The sequence below is a fragment of the Triticum aestivum genome, chromosome 2A (assembly GCF_018294505.1).
Source record: "Triticum aestivum cultivar Chinese Spring chromosome 2A, IWGSC CS RefSeq v2.1, whole genome shotgun sequence".
Lineage (NCBI taxonomy): Eukaryota > Viridiplantae > Streptophyta > Magnoliopsida > Poales > Poaceae > Triticum > Triticum aestivum.
This window is the reverse complement of record NC_057797.1, coordinates 131,576,950-131,596,560: the sequence shown is the minus strand read 5'-3', so window position 1 is coordinate 131,596,560 and position 19,611 is coordinate 131,576,950. Positions and strand designations below refer to the sequence as shown.

The 19,611-nt window shown below is 40.6% G+C and overlaps 1 protein-coding gene across 6 annotated transcripts; it reads right to left on the bottom strand.

The window, feature by feature from the left end:
• Positions 1–866: 866 nt before the first annotated feature.
• Positions 867–15,360, bottom strand: LOC123187973 (uncharacterized). Of its 6 annotated transcripts, XM_044599993.1 has the most exons (10): positions 15,068–15,358; positions 14,867–14,992; positions 14,536–14,596; positions 14,358–14,422; positions 14,008–14,276; positions 13,798–13,919; positions 3,613–3,772; positions 2,371–2,663; positions 1,378–2,294; positions 867–1,218 (listed from the first exon to the last, which is right to left on the bottom strand). In XM_044599993.1, exons 6-10 carry the CDS (start codon positions 13,817–13,819, stop codon positions 1,159–1,161), a joined length of 1,452 nt encoding a protein of 483 aa, XP_044455928.1. In that variant the 5' UTR covers positions 13,820–13,919; positions 14,008–14,276; positions 14,358–14,422; positions 14,536–14,596; positions 14,867–14,992; positions 15,068–15,358; the 3' UTR covers positions 867–1,158. The 6 variants fall into 6 exon arrangements, with proteins under 6 accessions (XP_044455928.1, XP_044455927.1, XP_044455926.1 ...); XM_044599992.1 differs by having other exon boundaries at positions 13,798–13,922; positions 14,358–14,596; positions 15,068–15,359; XM_044599991.1 differs by having other exon boundaries at positions 14,358–14,596.
• Between the last annotated feature and the right edge of the window lie 4,251 nt (positions 15,361–19,611).

The window sequence follows — 19,611 nt, the reverse complement described above, 5'->3', positions numbered from 1 at the left end:
CCGACCACTTTGGGTCTATTGTACGCAACATTTCTTTACATTTGTACAAGAGGCTGTTTTCAGGACTCGAACCCGTGACCTCACAAGGCAAAAATTTAGCACTGCCCCAAGGCTCCCCTTCATCCCCACCCTTTAAAACATTTTTAAAATCTCTTGAGCTTAATATTCAAAATATCTATAGTATCAGAGCTAGTAACATTTTGTCTCTATTTTTTTAATAATAGGAAGAAAATATTCATGCTTTAACCAAGAGACATCAAATCATTCTCTGGTCTTCTTCTCACTAAGCTGAGACACCCCACTCTCCAGGATCAAAGGATTCTGATCAGATAAATCTCTAGCCAATTTAGTAACATGGACCGTAGGGAAAAGGTCTTCCCAGGAAGACATAAGAACCCTTTCCATTTTTTCTAAAGTGGTACTTTGATGTTTATTGGATCAAGTGTACATTCCCCCCACCATATATCACGAAAACATTGGTGTTGCAAGAGCAAAACTGTAATGCCGGTTATGCATCTTCAGTTCTGTACTACTCTTCGATATTCTACTACCATTTTGAGTTGTACTACAGAGTGTCATTATTCTCTCTCACCATAGAACTTACATTTGTGCATCGAACAAGTGTTAGTCAGTAAATTAAGTAACTAAAAAACATTATACAAATTCATAAACATAAAACTAGATAATGTTACCACCAAACTAGCCAACTTGATAAATTATACAGTGAGCCGAGCGTGATTAGAGAGTAACATGTAGTAATTCAAGTAAGAAGTATATATCTTTTCGCAAAAAAAAGGAGTATATATCATCAAAACAACAAAAAATGAATATAACCATAAATGGTTGTAAGCAGTAATAGCCATGAATTAACAAAATATCAGGTGGAATATAGAGTCTTGGAAGGATGAAAAAACATCAATTCACAGGTGTACAAATTACACTTATTCAACGACCCACGTTTGGTACCCGACTCCGAGACATTACATGTCAAAACATTATAGAGTACAAGACAACCAACTCATACTATGGTGATAATCCAACTCCTTCCACACAACTTGACAAGACAACCAAAAACATGTATGCGCTTTCAAACAAAAAAGATTATGCACTTGACACGTTAAGGCACATGCAAGGTTACATGCCTTCACCATGTAACTTTCAACTCCTTCCACGAGTTGCAGCATTTGTGGCCACACCAGAGAGAGACAGAGCCTGAGCCTGCACATGCGACTTAAAATTAAGAACTGTTCACTTGCAGGGTGGTAGTATTTTGACCTCAAGTCATAAAGTGTATTACTACCAAAGAATTACTTATTTTAGCAGCAAAACTAGAAAAACGAGCTCTATGGTAAAATTAGTTGAATTTACATTACTTACACATATATCCTGTTGTGCAGATTTGTCCGAAGAATATACCATTTTGCTTTTGCCTTTGCTTGAATGTGAATTCTCCCTCTCCGGCAGAAGTTCTGGTATTCCAACAGAGTTGACATGACCCAAATGTTGGGGGTTGTATGTTGCCCGGAATTTTTGTGAGCTTGATGCCGAGTTTTCCCCTCTGTACATCTGGCAAGGCATTTCCTCCTCAGACATGCCTAGTCGGTAGCCAGACTGTGTTCCGCAGCTCTCCGAATATGTTGTGACTTCTTTCTGCAACATGGGACTGAGCACACCAATCCTAGGAACAGGGCGAAATGGTTTACTGGGACAATGTGGATGTTGATACTTTGCAGAAATATCCATGGTCGGTGCACAACTTTCATTGATGATGTTGCTGTCTCTGTACCATATGAAATTTTCTACATCATACTGATCATGCAAATGGTATGAATTAGGAAGTAGACAACGGCTTGGCATGTTCCCTGTAGACGCTTCACATTGTGTGAAGCATGTGTGCTTCCACAAGTCTACTGATCCATGAAGATGTCTTCCCTGCATATGGTCACTTGTATAGTAACCCGTCGAAGGTCCTGACATTCTTGGATCAAACATATTTCCTGCCTTTGTTTCTAATATGGATCGGGAACCATTTACCTGGATCAGATTTAATGCACTCTGGTTCCGGGGTTCAATACTTATTTGTGCTGCCTTTTCCGACTTATAACTGCTCGAAGACGGTAATGCATGGGCAAAAGTTGAAGCCATGCCAGAGGTATCTTGATATTCCACAAAAGAACTATTATTTATAACTTCGTGCACTTTGGTGTTCTTCCTTCTCTTGTAGGTTTTGAACACTGGTGAATGACATTTTGCAGCACCGTTCTTCTGATTAATCGGTGTTGACTCATATGAATCTGAGAAGAAAGAGCAGATAAATTAGGTCGTTTATACAATAAAAGAACATGGGAATTCACCAAGGCTTACACGTACCATTTACAACTCGATCTACTTTCATGGATTCTATATTGTAGGAAGGTGAACGACATTCCTCAGAACCCTTCTCTTGCGATAATTCCTTGGGGACGTCATGTTGTCCTCGTGCAAATCCATTCAACATTCTAGCTGGTGTGCTGGTATTATTATATAATGGTTCCAATTTATCCCTGCAGCTTTCGCAATACCATCGTCGAAATGTTTTTGTAGTAACTAGCAATGAATTGATGTGGTCATCAAATAGTGAACGGAAATTTGAGTCATTCATCTGCATCTCACGAACATACCCACTGTGGCCACAAGAATATTAACTATCAGTGAGGCAATGAGTACATGTAGCTTTGATCAATACATGCAAAAGGAACTGCTAAAGAGAACATATAGGATGGATCAGATGCCAAAATTAGTAATAAATGATTCTGTAAAATGAACCACAAGATCACGTTTTACTTCAATCCATCCACCTGACTAACTATAATAAAAGTGATATCTATTGGGCCACAACAACAACATTCAAAAGTAATCCATCCACCAGATTAACTAAAGAAAAATTTGACATTATTTTACCAAGCAAACAAGGGGAAAAAAGCCAAATCATTTTACAGCCATAACTTTGGGTTTATTGGTCTTTTACCCCTCTTACCCCCATGAAACCTGAACAAAATAGAAGCACCTCCCAGCAAACAAATGGATTATGCTAAGCCTGATAATTATGACTCCGTGTGCATGGGCACCGAGGCAATATGATTCTTTTTTATCTAAAGCATAGCACGGGAATTCAACCAGTATTAGAAGCTATGGGGACTAATGCGTTAGTGGTTAGTAAAGAAGCAAAATATGTGATCCCAAATATCACATATCCCACAAAGGGAATAACTTGTAGGTCATGTTATGATTTTAATGTTCCAAATAGGTCAGCATATCCAGAAACATAAACTATTTGGGATAATAAATTGTTTGGAATTGCAAGCTTCTTGCCTATGGCGTGCAAGATAATCACTTCATAGATTTGGTTATCTGCCTGAAGACAGTTATTTTTTTGTTTGTAACCTGAGGACAGTTATTTGCCTGATATATTGATCTAAACCATTCATGAATTGTATACACGCTTAAAACCTGGACCCCAAAATCAAAAGTATGATATGCTAACATCTGTTACAAATTATTAAGGCATAGCATACCCCTAACACACATCAAAACTACTATAACATGGCATAGATAGAAGTGAAACGAGATTACCATATGGAGAAATGGTGGCATTGCCCGTTATCTATGTTATCATCATTTACATCAAGAACAATGTGATTAGAGGACCTCTGCTCCATTTGAGAAATGCTAGATCCAGGTGTAATCATGAAATTCTTCATAACTAGTTTATCTCCCGTAGCATAATTATGTTCTTTAAAAGTAGAAGAATGGTACTGTCAGTTGTGAATCTATAAAAATAATATATCTATTCTAGCATTAGACACATGAAACAGGCACACACATACAATTCTTGGACCATAAAAACCATAAACCCTATATAAAATCTATGAAAATCTAGAGAAGATGTATGAAAATCAATGAAAACTAAAAAGCCAAGCACATAGTATGACAATTCGCTATGGGGTGACCCTAGAAATTTCCACCTAACCTGCCAGCAAAAGGATAGAGTAACCAAAAAAGAAAGACTTTGAAAACACAAATTGCGAGCCTAAAAAAGTAACACACGATTTGCCATGGGGATGCATCTTAAGTTGTCGTTATGCATCACATGAGTTTGGAACATACCCTGGATCATGGCAAATTGTGTCATTTAAAAAAAAGGTTATGGTAACAATTAGATTGTGTCATTTCCAAAAACTAATGTTGTGATCATGGCAAAACTGCTATGGTGACGCATCTTAAGATGACGCTATGCCATCACTTATGCACGGCCACTTTGCATAAGATCATGGCCACTTTATCTATAGTAGATCATGGTAAATTTGTGTGTAATTTTCTACATTGGCAACTTGTGTGTTTATCCTGGTTCATAACAAAAAAATAATTGTGCATCGTCAATGTACATATGGTAGTTTTTATGCATAGATCACAACAACTTTGTGTGTTGAAGATATACAAGATTATGGCAAAAATATGTGTCATTTGCAAAAAAAAAGAGGTTAGATTGCTTTAATAACCAATTTGTCCGCAAAAAATATACCAGGTTGCCATGTTTAAAGAAAGAGGTTTTTCATGTGGTAAAATTAAATAAAAATTAGTTGCCATGCTCCAGAAAAAAAAGGTTTGCCATGTGATAAGAAGAAATATTTGGAAGTATTTGTTGTGTTATGTTTGCTTACCATACTTAATTTGATGCCATTTTTAAATTTACCAGACTACCAAGATGGTTCAGAAAAACTTGCCACGCGGCAAAACATGAGAAGAAAAATAATTGCCACCCTAATTGTATGGGTTGTGATGATGATTCAAAAAGACTTGCCATGTGTTATTTAGAAAAGTTGTCATCTAGTGCTATGATGAGTTGCCATCCTAGAAAAAGACATCCAAAGTTGCCATGTCTAGATGATAAACACTGTCATGGGCTAATGTAGGAGTTACCGTCTAAACCCAATAGACAAACAAAACATATCTGAAAAACACAAACTTGCCATCCTTGGAACACACAATTAACCATGGCAAATTTTGGATGTTGGCAACAACAAAAAATTCCGCTCACATATGCTAATCACAATAGAGCAAAATGCTAACCGCAGAGCAAAGTTGTCAAGCATCCACCTCCTGCAAATTTGAGCATCCCACCAAACTCCCCAGCCTACGCCCTACCACTCCCTCTGTTCCATTCAGCAAATGCAAACAATGTGTACAGCGGCTTCAGAAATCAACATGAGCACCGTGCCCCACGCCCCACCTCTTCTATTCAGCAAAGCAAACAACCGCGCCGGTAGCTAGAGAAAAATCCTACCCTGCCGCTAATTTTAGGTCGGCCGTCGCCGTTCACTCTCCTTCTGGTGGATAATCGAACAAACACCCCAGAAAAACTGGATCCTTAAAATTCCCGAGCCCGAAATCCGACGTGAACGTATAAACAAGTGAGGAGGAATAACGACCATACCTCGGCCGAAGGAGCGCACAATGACTTTTCTAGATTCACATAGGGGCGTTTGCGGTAGCGAGATGTGGCGATGGGTTCACACGCGACTGGATGCGGCGGTGGGGGATACAGCGCATGATGAGTTTTCTAGATTCGTGTAGGGGCGTTGGCGAACGAGGTTGGATACGGCAGCGGGATGCGGAGATGGGGATACACGCGGCTGGATGCGGCGGTGGGGATATGGCGGCGGGATGCGCCGATGGGGATACTTGCAGCTGGATGCGGCGGTGGGGATATGGCGGCGGGATGCGGCGATGGGGATACACGCGGCTGGATGCGACGATGGGGATATGGCGGCGGGATGCGGCTACGACGGCGGGATGTGGCGGTGGGGAAACGGTGATGGGGATATGGTGGTGGGATGTAGCGGTGGGGATGCGGCAGCAAGACAACCTAGGTCAGGGAAGAAGCGGAATGTGAGCGAGGGAGGAAAAAGTCAGTGGGTGAGAAATAAATGAGAGTGCAAACTCTCTGACCCACGACGCGATTCGTGCTACCGATCCGATGATGATCATTGTGTCACGTCGACACCTGATGGAGCGAATGTTGAATCATCATGCCACGCTGAGACGTGCCACATTGGCAATGTGCGAAGATTCGCACACGTGGTCCGAGAGTATGTCTTGCATCGCGCCAGGAATCGAACGAGCGATCCTCCGCTATAACATTTTCATATTTTGTTTACCAATAAAATCAGATCCTTATATCGCTGACTACAAGTAGGTTCCAGAAAATGGGCCATCCATATTGGATGGTGCTGTAGAGAAATTACCATAAAAATAGGATGACAGCTAAAAAAAATCAGGAATCGGCACGTAATCAGCACCATCGAATGTACAGATTAATTCCTTTGGTGTAATTAATATTATACTTCAACTAAAATATACTCAAAATGATAGTTTAACTGAATATTCTAGGAAGGACAATACCTCTCGTGGTTGTTGAAACCGCTTCAGATTTGTTTATAACGGCACGGGAGGCCCATTTGTAGCAAAATAAGTTGAATTTGAAGGACTACCATTCCAGGTTAAAAGTTAACTAAATAGTTTCATCATGGTATAATAGGGGCTTGTCTCAATATGTTATGTCCACCGCCGCATCCAGCCGCGTGTGAACCCATCGCCGCATCTCGCTACCGCAAACGCCCCTATGTGAATCTAGAAAACTCATCGTGCGCTCCTTCGGGCGAGGTATGGTCGTTGTTCCTCCTGACCTGTTTATACGTTCACGTCGGATTTCGGGCTCGGGAATTTTCAGGATCCAGTTTTTCTGGGGTGTTTGTTCGATTATCCACCAGAAGGAGAGTGAACGGCGACGGCCGACCTAAAATTAGCAGCAAGGCAGGATTTTTCTCTGGCTACCGACCTAAAAGTTAACTAAATAGTTTCATTCAAGCCTGACATTCTGAGACAAGCCCCTATTCTCATAATGTCAGGCTTGAAGTTGGACATAACAAAATATTCCCTTGTATCATGTAAATAGCACTAGCCATTTCAATTCAGCTATTTGAATTTGCGAAAGAACGTGAGGACAAGAAGGCTTGATGCAAATGTGAATGGTGTTGAATTAGAAGCTAAAAAAATGGTTTACACTGAATGGTTTATTGTACCAGTGAGCTTATTTGTATCTTCTTTCTCAGGTTTAGATGAGGCATCACCCACTAATACTAATGGAACTATGCATATCCCAAGCAATGTTAATTTCATGGATGACACAAATCCACAAGATATTTGCGAGAAGATTGCAGAGAAAAAGGAAATGAACAACAAAGTAAAATTAGGATTTCTGCATGGGGAGTCGATGCTTAAAAGAAGAAACACAGATAATAGCATGAAGACGTTACTGGTGAAAAGGCATAGTATAGAAAAAAAAGGTGTTCAGAACATACAAGAGAAGGAAGAATGCCAAAGTGCAAGACATTATAAATAACAGTTATTTTGTGGACTATCAAGATAGGTCTGAAAAACAATAGAGATTGCAATAACAAGGAAAAATATGCTATAAGCACCATGCAACCACATGTAGGCACGCTATGCCAAGGTGCTAGCCCAAGTGGCGGAAACATAGCATATGCCAACAATAGCATGGATGGTGATGAAAATATTCAAAACAATGGTGCCTAACAAACTCCATGTAGTTGTGAAGATGAATTGAAATACTCTATGTGCTTTTGAAAGGTGATAACTATCAACCATGTGTTACTGAAGGTCATAATTCTTTATTATTTTTCCATACCATGCCATGAGAATCTTGTATCATTGAAAAACCTCGTTATACTCACATCCGCATATGTGGCACTGCCAAATTTATGGTAATTAGGACCAAGACCCATTTGCTAGGTATGGATGCTTAGTCATTAGGCTTATTTCAATAGTAAACCAATAGACAATAATACAATTATTTTGATGGTCACTTCTTGCGAGTTTGTCATTAGTTGAATCAATGAACTAGGTGCAGTTCCAAGTGTTGAAGTATGTGTGTATTGCCCAACCTTCTCTACCAGTTGACTTTTGGTTCTAATGGTTGGTGCATGAAACTTAATATCAAGTTGGTATATTCTAGCGACATTAAAATCCATAAATCATACGTATTTCATCCTTGTACTTTCAGTATGGCAGAGGTTATGAAGGACATTCTAACTGATCTTCTTTAGTTTCGTGATTTGGCAATTTTTCCTATTTCACATATCGGGCAAGCATACATGTAACTATAGGATTTTGCTCTGTTCTGTTGTTGCCTTGTTTATTTCTTCTTCCTTTTTACTTAGTTCTTAGGTATTGGCTAACCTAGGTTTTCGTCTCGTTTTGTCTCCTAAGGCCTTGTACAATGCAAGGCGCTTAGGTGAGGTGCTTAGAGAAATAAACCAGTGTTTTCTTAAGCACCGGTGCTTACTTGTAGAGACTAGACGCTTAATTAGACGTCTCTCCTGTAGAAATAGGCATCGATGCTTCAGCAAAACCCGGTTTATTTTTCTGAACACCTTCCTAAGCACCTAACATTGTACAAGGCCTAAGATCATCAAGTGAGAACACAGAAGCACGAAACTAAAGGGTAAACCCAATCCAAGTTCGACAAAAGAAAAGTAACTTTGATGATCAATCCGCTCCAAGGTGTGCAAGAGTTGGTGACATTGGAGGCAAATCTTTGCAAGGAGGTTGTGGAATAATTTGGTGGGTTTGGTATGGTGGGATGGCCGGGGTAATTTGTAGGAGTTTGTTTGGTAGAAATGTGAAAAATAACCTTGGTTAAAAAAATAGCCTTGGTGATCAATCTGCTCCAAGGCGTGCAAAGTAGGTGACATTGGAGGCAAACCTCTCTTTTTTCACAGCACATTGGAGGCAAATATTTGCAAGGAGGTTGTGGAGCTAATTGTTGCGTCTGGGTAATTTGTAGGAGTTTCTTTCCAAAAATGTGAAATGGCGGTGCTCTAGAGTTTTTGGATGGAAAAGGGGGAGGGTGCGAACGAGTTGCAACGTCTGGACGATAAGAAGGAAGAAAATATTTGCTAGGGATATTGTGTGGGCGAATTGGCACATTTACACGTAAACATTTCTACGAAATTGTTGGGAGTTACAAATTGTAATAAAGTGTGCCTACATAAACTGCAATTTGTTTTGTTTTTGTTATTATACATTGGTTGGAGAAAGGTAGTATTTAATTTTGAAAAAAAATATGAATTATTCTTTTGTATCCTTACATAATGTTGTGGTACAAATTAGGAAACAAGACTCTAGGACAAAATTTTGCAATCAACAAATTTCTCTGTTAAGAAAATGCAAGTGTCTTGATGCCTTGGTAGGAAGAGTTTGTACAAGCCAACGGGAAGGGCAACATGATGTGGTTCCTTGGTTACAAGACGAGCTCCAAGGCGTACAAGATGTATGACCTCGTCTCGAAGCATGTGCACATCTCCCACGATGTTGTCTTCGACGAGGAGGCAAGTTGGAGCTGGGAGGCATCGGGAGAGGCGCTAGCGAGCAGCTCCTTCATCGTGGAATACTCAGACAGCCCACACAGGCAAGCTACTTGAGAAAGCTGCCATGGCGGACTGCAACACCATGCACACGCAGGCGGCCTACGCAACCAAGCTACTCGAGAAAGCTGGCATGGCGGACTGTAACCACGTACACGCCAATGGAGGCACGGTGCAAGCTTAGTAAGGAACACAATGAGACGCCAGTGGACGCTACCTTCTATCGGAGCATCATCGGCAGCCGAGGTACCTCATGCCACCCGGCCAGACATCTCATTCGCTGTTGGGTTCCTGAGTAGTTTCATGGAGGCGCCGGCCAGCAATCACCTCGCGGCCGTCAAGCATCTATTACGCTACATCACAGGCACACTCACGCACGGATGCATGAGCCGCCTTGGCGACAACGGGACATTGGCCGGCTAAAGTGATTCAGACCATGTGGGTGACGTGGATTCCAAGAAAAGCACCTCAAACGTGATGTTCTTTCTCAAAAACAGCCGAGTGAGCTGGCAATCACAGAAGCAGAAGGTCGTCGCCACTTCATGTGAGGCGGAGTAAATTGCGGCGGCAACAGCGGCATGCCAAGGAATCTATAAAAGGGCATGTATCCATCTCCTGTAAATTGCGGCGGCAACAGCGGCATGCCAAAGAGTAAATTGCGGCGGCAACAGCGGCATGCCAAGGAATCTATAAAAGGGCATGTATCCATCTCCTGTAAATTGAAGTATTCAAGCTTCCACCAATCAAGTGTCTCTCTCGTGCTAGACCACACACCGCTCATCTTAAGACAGATTCTTGTGTCGTTTGGGGTCCTTTGCTAAAGTTGTTTCTTTTTTTTTGTCCGCGCCTCCAAATGTATGGATTTATGTTAGCTGTGTTGGATTTGCTCTTGCCCACTTGTGGTTTTCCGGAGAGACCTGATCTTTTAGATGTAGGATGATGGTCTGTTACTTTATCATAATATCAATATGTTTATGATCCACCATGTCTTCATAGATTTCAGATCTGGATTTATGGTTTTGTCATGGATTAGGTGAAGGGATGTTGAAGTTGTAGTGTTTCATGGATCGGAGAATTGTATCTATGTTACTCTACCCTTCACACAATTTTCCTTGTTTGGTCTAACATAATTTGCCATTATTATCTAACTTTATGTATTACTAGTGCATGGTCACAGTAAACACAATACTTTATAATTGACGTTGTAAAGGTGGATGCATCTTCTGATGCACATGATGTTGTGCCTATTTTGGGGAATTTTTAGTGTTTCATGGATCAAAGAATTGTATATATGTTCTACCCTTCATACAGTTTTCCTTGTTTCGTCTAACAGAATTGCCAATATTATCTGACTTTATGTATTACTACTTACTGTGTGGTAACAGTAAACACAATACTTTTCAATTGATGTTGTAAATGTGATGCATCTTTCGATGCACATAATGTTGTGCTTATTTTGGGGAATGAGTGCCCATAGGGCACAAACTTTCCTTCTTCATGCCAGACAATTGATTAGATTATAACTACTAGCAGTATGAATAATTTGTCATGAAATATGGTTAAATTGATCATTGCTCCATGTATTAATGATTATGAATGTTCACACATGTTTGCCCATATCTATGTTTTCTTTCTTTAGCTGGCATTTATTAGGTATCAGTGCATTTTATGGTTCAAGAACTGTATGCGCGTGCACAATTGACAGTATCACTGTTGTACTTTTAAAGAACACAGTTATGCTAAAGGATAAACTTGTCATGAAGAATTTCATGATTACAACTAGATCTAACACTTCTCAAATGGACCAGAGGTCACTCCTGATATATATGATGACAACATAGATAATGGACCATGCCACCCTTTCTCTACATGGTAATCTCGTTACGCTTTTATGCATGCTATGTTACAATAGTTTTCATGGATCAGTGACTTGTAGGTAAAAAGAATCATATAGCATCTAACTTACTAGTTGCCGCCCAAGTTAGCTGGTAAATTTAAAAATAGCATCAAAATAAGTATGGTAAGCAAACATAACACACCAAATATTTCTTCTTATCACATGGCAAACCTTTTTTTTCTGGAGCATGACAACTAGTTTTTTTATTTAATTTTACCACATGGAAAACCTCTTTCTTTAAACATGGCAACCTGGTTATTAAAGCATCCTAACCTCTTTTTTTTGCAAATGACACATATTTTTGCCATAATCTTGTATATCTTCAACACACAAAGTTGTCGTGATCTATGCATAAAAACTATCACATGTCAAAGATTTGCCATATGTACATTGGCGATGCACAATTATTTTTTTGTTGTGAACCAGGATAAACACACAAATTGCCAATGTAGAAAATTACACACAAATTTACCATGATCTACTATAGATAAAGTGGCCATGATCTTATGCAAAGTGGCCGTGCATAAGTGATAGCATAGCATCATCTTAAGATGCGTCACCATGGCAGTTTTGCCATGATCACAACATTAGTTTTTGGAAATGACACACAATCTAATTGTTACCATAACCTTTTTTTAAATGACACAATTTGCCATGATCCAGGGTATGTTCCAAACTCATGTGATGCATAACGACAACTTAAGATGCATCCCCATGGCAAATCGTGTGTTACTTTTTTAGGCTTGCAATTTGTGTTTTCAAAGCCTTTCTTTTTTGGTTACTCTCCTTTTGCTGGCAGGTTAGGTGGAAATTTCTAGGGTCGCCCCATAGCAAATTGTCATACTATGTGCTTGGCTTTTTAGTTTTCATTGATTTTCATACATCTTCTCTAGATTTTCATAGATTTTATATAGGGTTTATGGTTTTTATGGTCCAAGAATTGTATGTGTGTGCCTGTTTCATGTGTCTAATGCTAGAATAGATATATTATTTTTATAGATTCACAACTGACAGTACCATTCTTCTACTTTTAAAGAACATAATTATGCTACGGGAGATAAACTAGTTATGAAGAATTTCATGATTACACCTGGATCTAGCATTTCTCAAATGGAGCAGAGGTCCTCTAATCACATTGTTCTTGATGTAAATGATGATAACATAGATAACGGGCAATGCCACCATTTCTCCATATGGTAATCTCGTTTCGCTTCTATCTATGCCATGTTATAGTAGTTTTGATGTGTGTTAGGGGTATGCTATGCCTTAATAATTTGTAACAGATGTTAGCATATCATACTTTTGATTTTGGGGTCCAGGTTTTAAGCGTGTATACAATTCATGAATGGTTTAGATCAATATATCAGGCAAATAACTGTCCTCAGGTTACAAACAAAAAAATAACTGTCTTCAGGCAGATAACCAAATCTATGAAGTGATTATCTTGCACACCATAGGCAAGAAGCTTGCAATTCCAAACAATTTATTATCCCAAATAGTTTATGTTTCTAGATATGCTGATCTATTTGGAACATTAAAATCATAACATGACCTACAAGTTATTCCCTTTGTGGGATATGTGATATTTGGGATCACATATTTTGCTTCTTTACTAACCACTAACGCATTAGTCCCCATAGCTTCTAATACCAGCTGAATTCCCGTGCTATGCTTTAGATAAAAAAGAATCATATTGCCCCGGTGCCCGGGCATGTTGAGTCGTCATTGTCGGGCTCAACATAATCCATTTGTTTGTTGAGAGGTGTTTTTTTATTCCAGAGGTTTCAGGGGGGTAGGAGGGGTAAAAGAAGAAACACCAACAAATCCAACTTTATGACAGTAAAATGATTTAGCTTTTTTCTTCTTTGCTTGGTAGAATAATGTTGAATTTTCCTTTTTAATCTGGTGGATAGATTACTTTTGGATGTTGTTGTGGCCCAATAAATATCATTTTTCCTTGTAGTTAGCCAGGTGGATGGATTGAAGTAAAACTTGATTTTGTGGTTCATTTTGCAGAATCATTTATTGCTAGTTTTGGCATCTGGTGCGTCCTATATGTTCTCTTTTGCAGGTCCTATATGTTCTCATAGATGAAGAATGTGGAGGGAAGTAAGGTTCAATATGTCACAAATTAATCAAACACATGACTCCTAAATTTCAAATCATACATAGATATCGAAGGATATCTAGCAATAGAATAACAAAAGAAAAATAATTGAACTGAGCACATCACAAAAGACAAGAGCTGAGCGAAGAAGGTAGCATAACGGTAATAAATATGAAAGGCATATTTCATCACTGGTGTGCGATAAGGATTGGGTGTAAGATTTATTTTCCTTCGGCCATTTCATCGAACATTTCGTATGCATAAGCCAAATCAAAAGATGGTAAAAATGGATCGAGGTAATTGGCCACCTGGTTGCATGTGTCGAGTCATAGCTTCATGGGAGCTAGCTTTGTGGGTGATGAACTATGAAGCATCTGGAAGCAAGCCAGGAGTGTGTGGTCCATGAGCCATCGAGGCTGTACTCAACCCACTGCTTTAATATCAACACAGGTTGCACGTTATTGGAGCAACATTATGGTGCAGCAGAGCAACAACATCAAAGAACATAACTTTTTTACCTAGGGTTGGTGCATGAGGTGTATGGCGGACATGGTAGTAGATGAACAGGGTAGAAGATGAGTGGTGGCTGGAGCATGATGCTGATGACGGCCGGAGGTTGTCGGGGATTGTGGAGACTGATTGAAGACAGCAGCAACTGGTTGGTTGGCGAGCTGATCTAGAGGCAGGGTCGCAACTGCATCGGCTGGAGTCTGAGGCCGTCGATTCAGACAAGCCGACCTAAATGCAACAGCAGCAGCTCCCACTACTCGAGGGGAATTTTCACTATCTGCAGTAACATTGGAAGGCTTCAGATGCACATAGTGTCCAGCAACAATGCAAAATGAGAAGGAAGTTGCACTAAACAAACCTCCTCCAAAGTTGTGTCTTCCTCTGGAAGCAAGTTGTAGAGCACATGAATATGCCGCACATTTCCTAACATATGGCGATGGATCCTTGAGACATTTCTTTACAGCAACAGATAGTCTGATACAATCAGAGCAACCAATGCAATCTGAAGCCATGGCGTGTAAGGCCCAAGACGTCACCTTTATGTGTGATAAATCATTCTTGAATATGCTAATGGAAAGGAGAGCTTTATTCTGGCACCTGCGATAATAGCAAGAAAATTTGCAGAATCACTTCCAACAGCACATGGCAATTACTCAAAATTCAACTAGTTGCAGGATTCAGACTTAAAAGGTAGTATGATCTTTGTCAACAACATCAGAAAGAATCTCTGTTTGCATGTCAAATATGTAATTGCAGCAAATTCATGGTTTAATCGAAGCATTTGCCAAAAGAAGATATTGTTTCTCCGATCAAACATGCAATGACCGCATGAATCTAGCTGGACCAACAGTAGTTGAGCTCACGTACGTGATTACTCCGACCTGGCTCTGTTACCAGGAAAAGGTTGGCTCGCTTCTCCGGGTCTCGGAGCAGTTAGAGGTAGACGAGCTTCATCTCGGACGACTGCCCCACCGCCGCCCCATTCTTGACCAGCTGCGCCGCCCGATTGCAAATCAATTAGAATTCCGCCCAGAAAGAGACGAAAGCAGGGGAGTTTCCGAACCAAACCTGCGGGAAGAGCGCGTCGACCTGTCGGCGTCGAATCGGGAGTCTACGGAGGCGTCGTCGGTCGGTCGCGGTCGTCGTAGAACTGCGCGTCGCTCCCCATCCGCCCCATCGCCCACGAAACTGCCGCACCGCGCTGCTCGCCTGCAGATCGAACGTAGCTCGATAGCATTACCAACCCTCTCCGGCCGCGGCGGGGAGGCTGGGAGGAGCGGATCTCGACAACGGCGAAGAGGTCGGCGAGGGGGGAGGGGGGAGGGCGTGTCCGTCCAGATCTCGAAGACGTAACGGTTGTCTACAGTCTCGGCCGACATCGAAAGGGCCTCCTCGGCTGGCCCGGTATTTACATGGGCCGTACCACAGCGTATACATATTTTTCTATTCTCTCCCCAAAATATGACAGACTCGGGAGCCCCTCTTGACAATTTTTAAAATACGGAACAGTTTTAAAAAATGCGATCAAAATTTGAAAATTCAAATATTTAAAGAAATCATGATATATTTTCAATTTATTAAAAAAGAACTTTTTTGAACTCCGAGCAAAATTTGGAGAAAAGCAAACGATTAGATATGTGAACAATTTCAGAAATCCTGAATATTTTTGAATTTGTGAACAAATAGTGAAAACATGAACATTTTTCATCTTCCGCGCACTTTTTATAAAATGTAAAACATTTTTATAATTTTTAAATAAAAATTGAAAACATGGAAATAAATTTTGAACTAAAATTTTAAAACACAATTTTATAAAAACCAAACATATTTTGAAATTCACTATTTTTAATGTATGATTTTTTATATTTTGAAGAAATTTTGAGAAAAATCCAAATATTTTTGAAAAAACGATTTTTTAAAAGAAATTAAAAGAGGAAAGAGAGATGAAAAAAAAGAAAAATGAAAAGAAAAAAAGAAAAAGAAAAACAAAAGAAACCGAAAAAACAGTAAAAGAAACAAAAAACCGATTCAAGGAACCTTCTTCCCAAAACCGGCTGCCTCGCTCGGGTATAGTGGGCCGACCCAAATTCTCGCATTGGGCATTCGCCTATGCGTTTGCGCGAAAATTTGACGCAACGAGTCATATAGGTTTTCCCATTGTTGGGTGTTGTACACTCCCATCCTCGTCTCCTCCCCAAAATCTGACGACGGCATGCTGCTCTCACGACTTACGAGGCAACCTTCTTCTCCCCCTTCGCACCATAGATTCCAATGGCGACATTGCGGGGTGGTGGATCGATTCGCTCGAGGTCAGTCAGCAGTAGAAGAGGGGATGTGACGACTGTTGGCGACCAAGGGAGGAGCATGGGGATCACGCATCAGATTGATCCCCTCGCCGGAGATGAGTGCAGTGGGGGTGGCCTCAAGCGGAACTCGTGGTAGAGTGTGATAAAAGTAAAGGAATTCTCACAAATGATGTCTGAAAATTAGAGGTTAAAAGTGATAGATTTGGTCGCTGATGTTTCCTATTTAATGATGAACAACCATGATTATGGTTGCTCCACTTGCATAGTGTTGCTGCCAAGTGATGATAATCTTGAGACTAGAGATAATTATGGCACGCCTCTTTTTTCGGGTAAAAAGGGTTTTATTTCATAATTATAGAATTATTACAATCAAGAGGCAAGATGTCCTCAATATACGGGCCTCTACGGTGCCATACAGCTGTGCTATGTGCCAAACAATCTGCTACGTTTAGTATGACACATCTCTTTTTATTGGGAGCAGATATGCTTGCTTTTGGATCTTTATTATCTCTATTCAATTATCCCCGTGTGGTTGCAACTTTTTAGGAATGGTTGCATTGTTTCTTTAATAGAATCAAGTGTAATAGAGAGCATATTTTATTTCCCTTCTTTTTGTAAATGATATGACCATTCTATGAGAAACAAACTCTTTTACCCATAAAAAGTGTAATAGAAGAGAGAAAGATGCCGCTTTTCTCTCAAAAACCAATTGTTTTTTCCTATTGTGATTGATTTAGTTTTTTAACACAGTACATACGCAAGCGCTCATATAAACACACATACACTCACCCCTATAAACGCACACACGCACACCATATCCCTATGAGCACCTCCGAGAGACTGAGCCGGCATATCATCTTGAGATTTTACGAAGTCACCGTAGGCGCTTCATATAGTTGACTGGAACGTCTCCTCCCACTGAAAGTGTAACGCGAGAAAACCTGAAATAAATCCAGAATAAATTCGAGCACCAGGACTTAAACCCTGGTGGGATGGGGATACCAATGTCCACCTAATCATCCCAACCACAGGTTGGTTCGCATAATTGATTTTGCTGACTATATTGGCAATTCCTCTGTTTTGTTGTACTCCCTTCATCCTAAAATATAAGGTGTATTATTATTTTTAAGTCAAACACATGCTTGTTTGACCAAGTATTTTGAAAAAAAGTATCAACTCTACGGTACCACATTTGTATCATTAGAACCATCATGAAAAGTATTTTTATATTTTATTTATTTTGTATTGTAGATATTGCTATTTTATTCTGTAATCTTGGCCAAACATACATAAATTTGACTTGCACGAAAACCAATAAACCTTATATTCGGGAATGAAAGGAGTATTGATCTTCTTTGCGAAGTTGTTTTTTCTAAGGTATTTAAAACTACTAGCATGCATGATGCATGTGTGTTGCAAGAGAGACATTGGATTAGAAGGTCAAATAACGTTAGTGTCTCTGTGTTCGTTGTATGATTTACGATTAGTAAAGATATCAAAAGTATGGTAAGAGGCATGTGTTGGGGAACGTAGTAATTTCAAAAAAAAAAATCCTACGCACACGCAAGATCATGATGATGCATAGCAACGAGAGGGAAGGGTATCGTCCATGTATCCTTGTAGACCATAAGCGGAAGCGTTATGAGAACGCGGTTGATGTAGTCGAACGTCTTCACGATCCGATCGATCCAAGTACCAAACGCACGGCACCTCCGAGTTCAGCACACGTTCAGCTCGATGATGTCCCACGAACTCCGATCCAGCAGAGCTTCACGGAGAGTTCCGTCAGCACGACGGCGTGATGACGGTGATGATGTTGCTACCAACGCAGGGCTTCGCCTAAGCACCGCTACGATATGATCGAGGTGGATTATAGTGGAGGGGGGCACCGCACACGGCTAAGGGATCAATGATCAACTTGTGTGTTCTAGGGTGCCCCCTGCCCCGTATATAAAGGAGCAAGGGAGGAGGCCGGTCGGCCCCTGTAAGGCGCGCCAGGAGGAGTCCTCCTCCTCCTAGTAGGAGTAGGACTCCCCTTTCCTACTCCTACTAGGAGAAGGAAGGAGAGGGAGGAAAGGAGGAAAGGGGGCCCGGCCCCCTAGTCCAATTCGGTTTGGGCTAGGGGCGCGCGCCCTGCCTCCTCTCTTCCACCACTTGGCCCACGAGGCCCAATACTTCTTCCCCGTATTTCCGTAACTCTCCGGTACTCCGAAAAATACCCGAATCACTCAGAACCTTTCCGATGTCTGAATATAGTCGTCCAATATATCGATCTTTACGTGTCGACCATTTCGAGACTCCTCGTCATGTCCCCGATCTCATCCGGGACTCCGAACTACCTTCGGTACATCAAATCACATAAACTCATAATACTGATCGTCACCGAACGTTAAGCGTGCGGACCCTACGGGTTCGAGAACTATGTATACATGACCGAGACATGTCTCCGATCAATAACCAATAGCGGAACCTGGATGTTTATATTGGCTCCTACATATTTTATGAAGATCTTTATCGGTCAAACCGCATAACAACATACGTTGTTCCCTTTGTCATCGGTATGTTACTTGCCCGAGATTCGATCATCGGTATCCCAAATACCTAGTTCAATCTCGTTACCGGCAAGTCTATTTACTCGTTCTGTAATGCACTATCCCGCAACTAACTCATTAGTTGCATTGCTTGCAAGGCTTATAGTGATGTGCATTACCGAGAGGGCCCAGAGATACCTCTTCGACAATCGGATTGACAAATCCTAATCTTGGTCTATGCCAACTCAACAAGTACCATCGGAGACACCTGTAGAGCACCTTTATAATCACCCAATTACACTGTGACGTTTGGTAGCACACAAAGTGTTCCTCCGGTAATCGGGAGTTGCATAATCTCATAGTCATAGGAACATGTATAAGTCATGAAGAAAACAATAGCAGTAAACTAAAACGATCAAGTGCTAAGCTAACGGAATGGGTCAAGTCAATCACATCATTCTCCTAATGATGTGATCCCATTTATCAAATGACAACTCATGTCTATGGTTAGGAAACATAACCATCTTTGATCAATGAGCTAGTCAAGTAGAGGCATACTAGTGATACTATGTTTGTCTATGTATTCACACATGTATTATGTTTCTGGTTAATACAATTCTAGCATGAATAATAAACATTTATCATGAAATAAGGAAATAAATAATAACTTTATTATTGCCTCTAGGGCATATTTCCTTCAGTCTCCCACTTGCACTAGAGTCATTAATCTAGATTACACAGTAATGATTCTAACACCCATGGAGCCTTGGTGTTG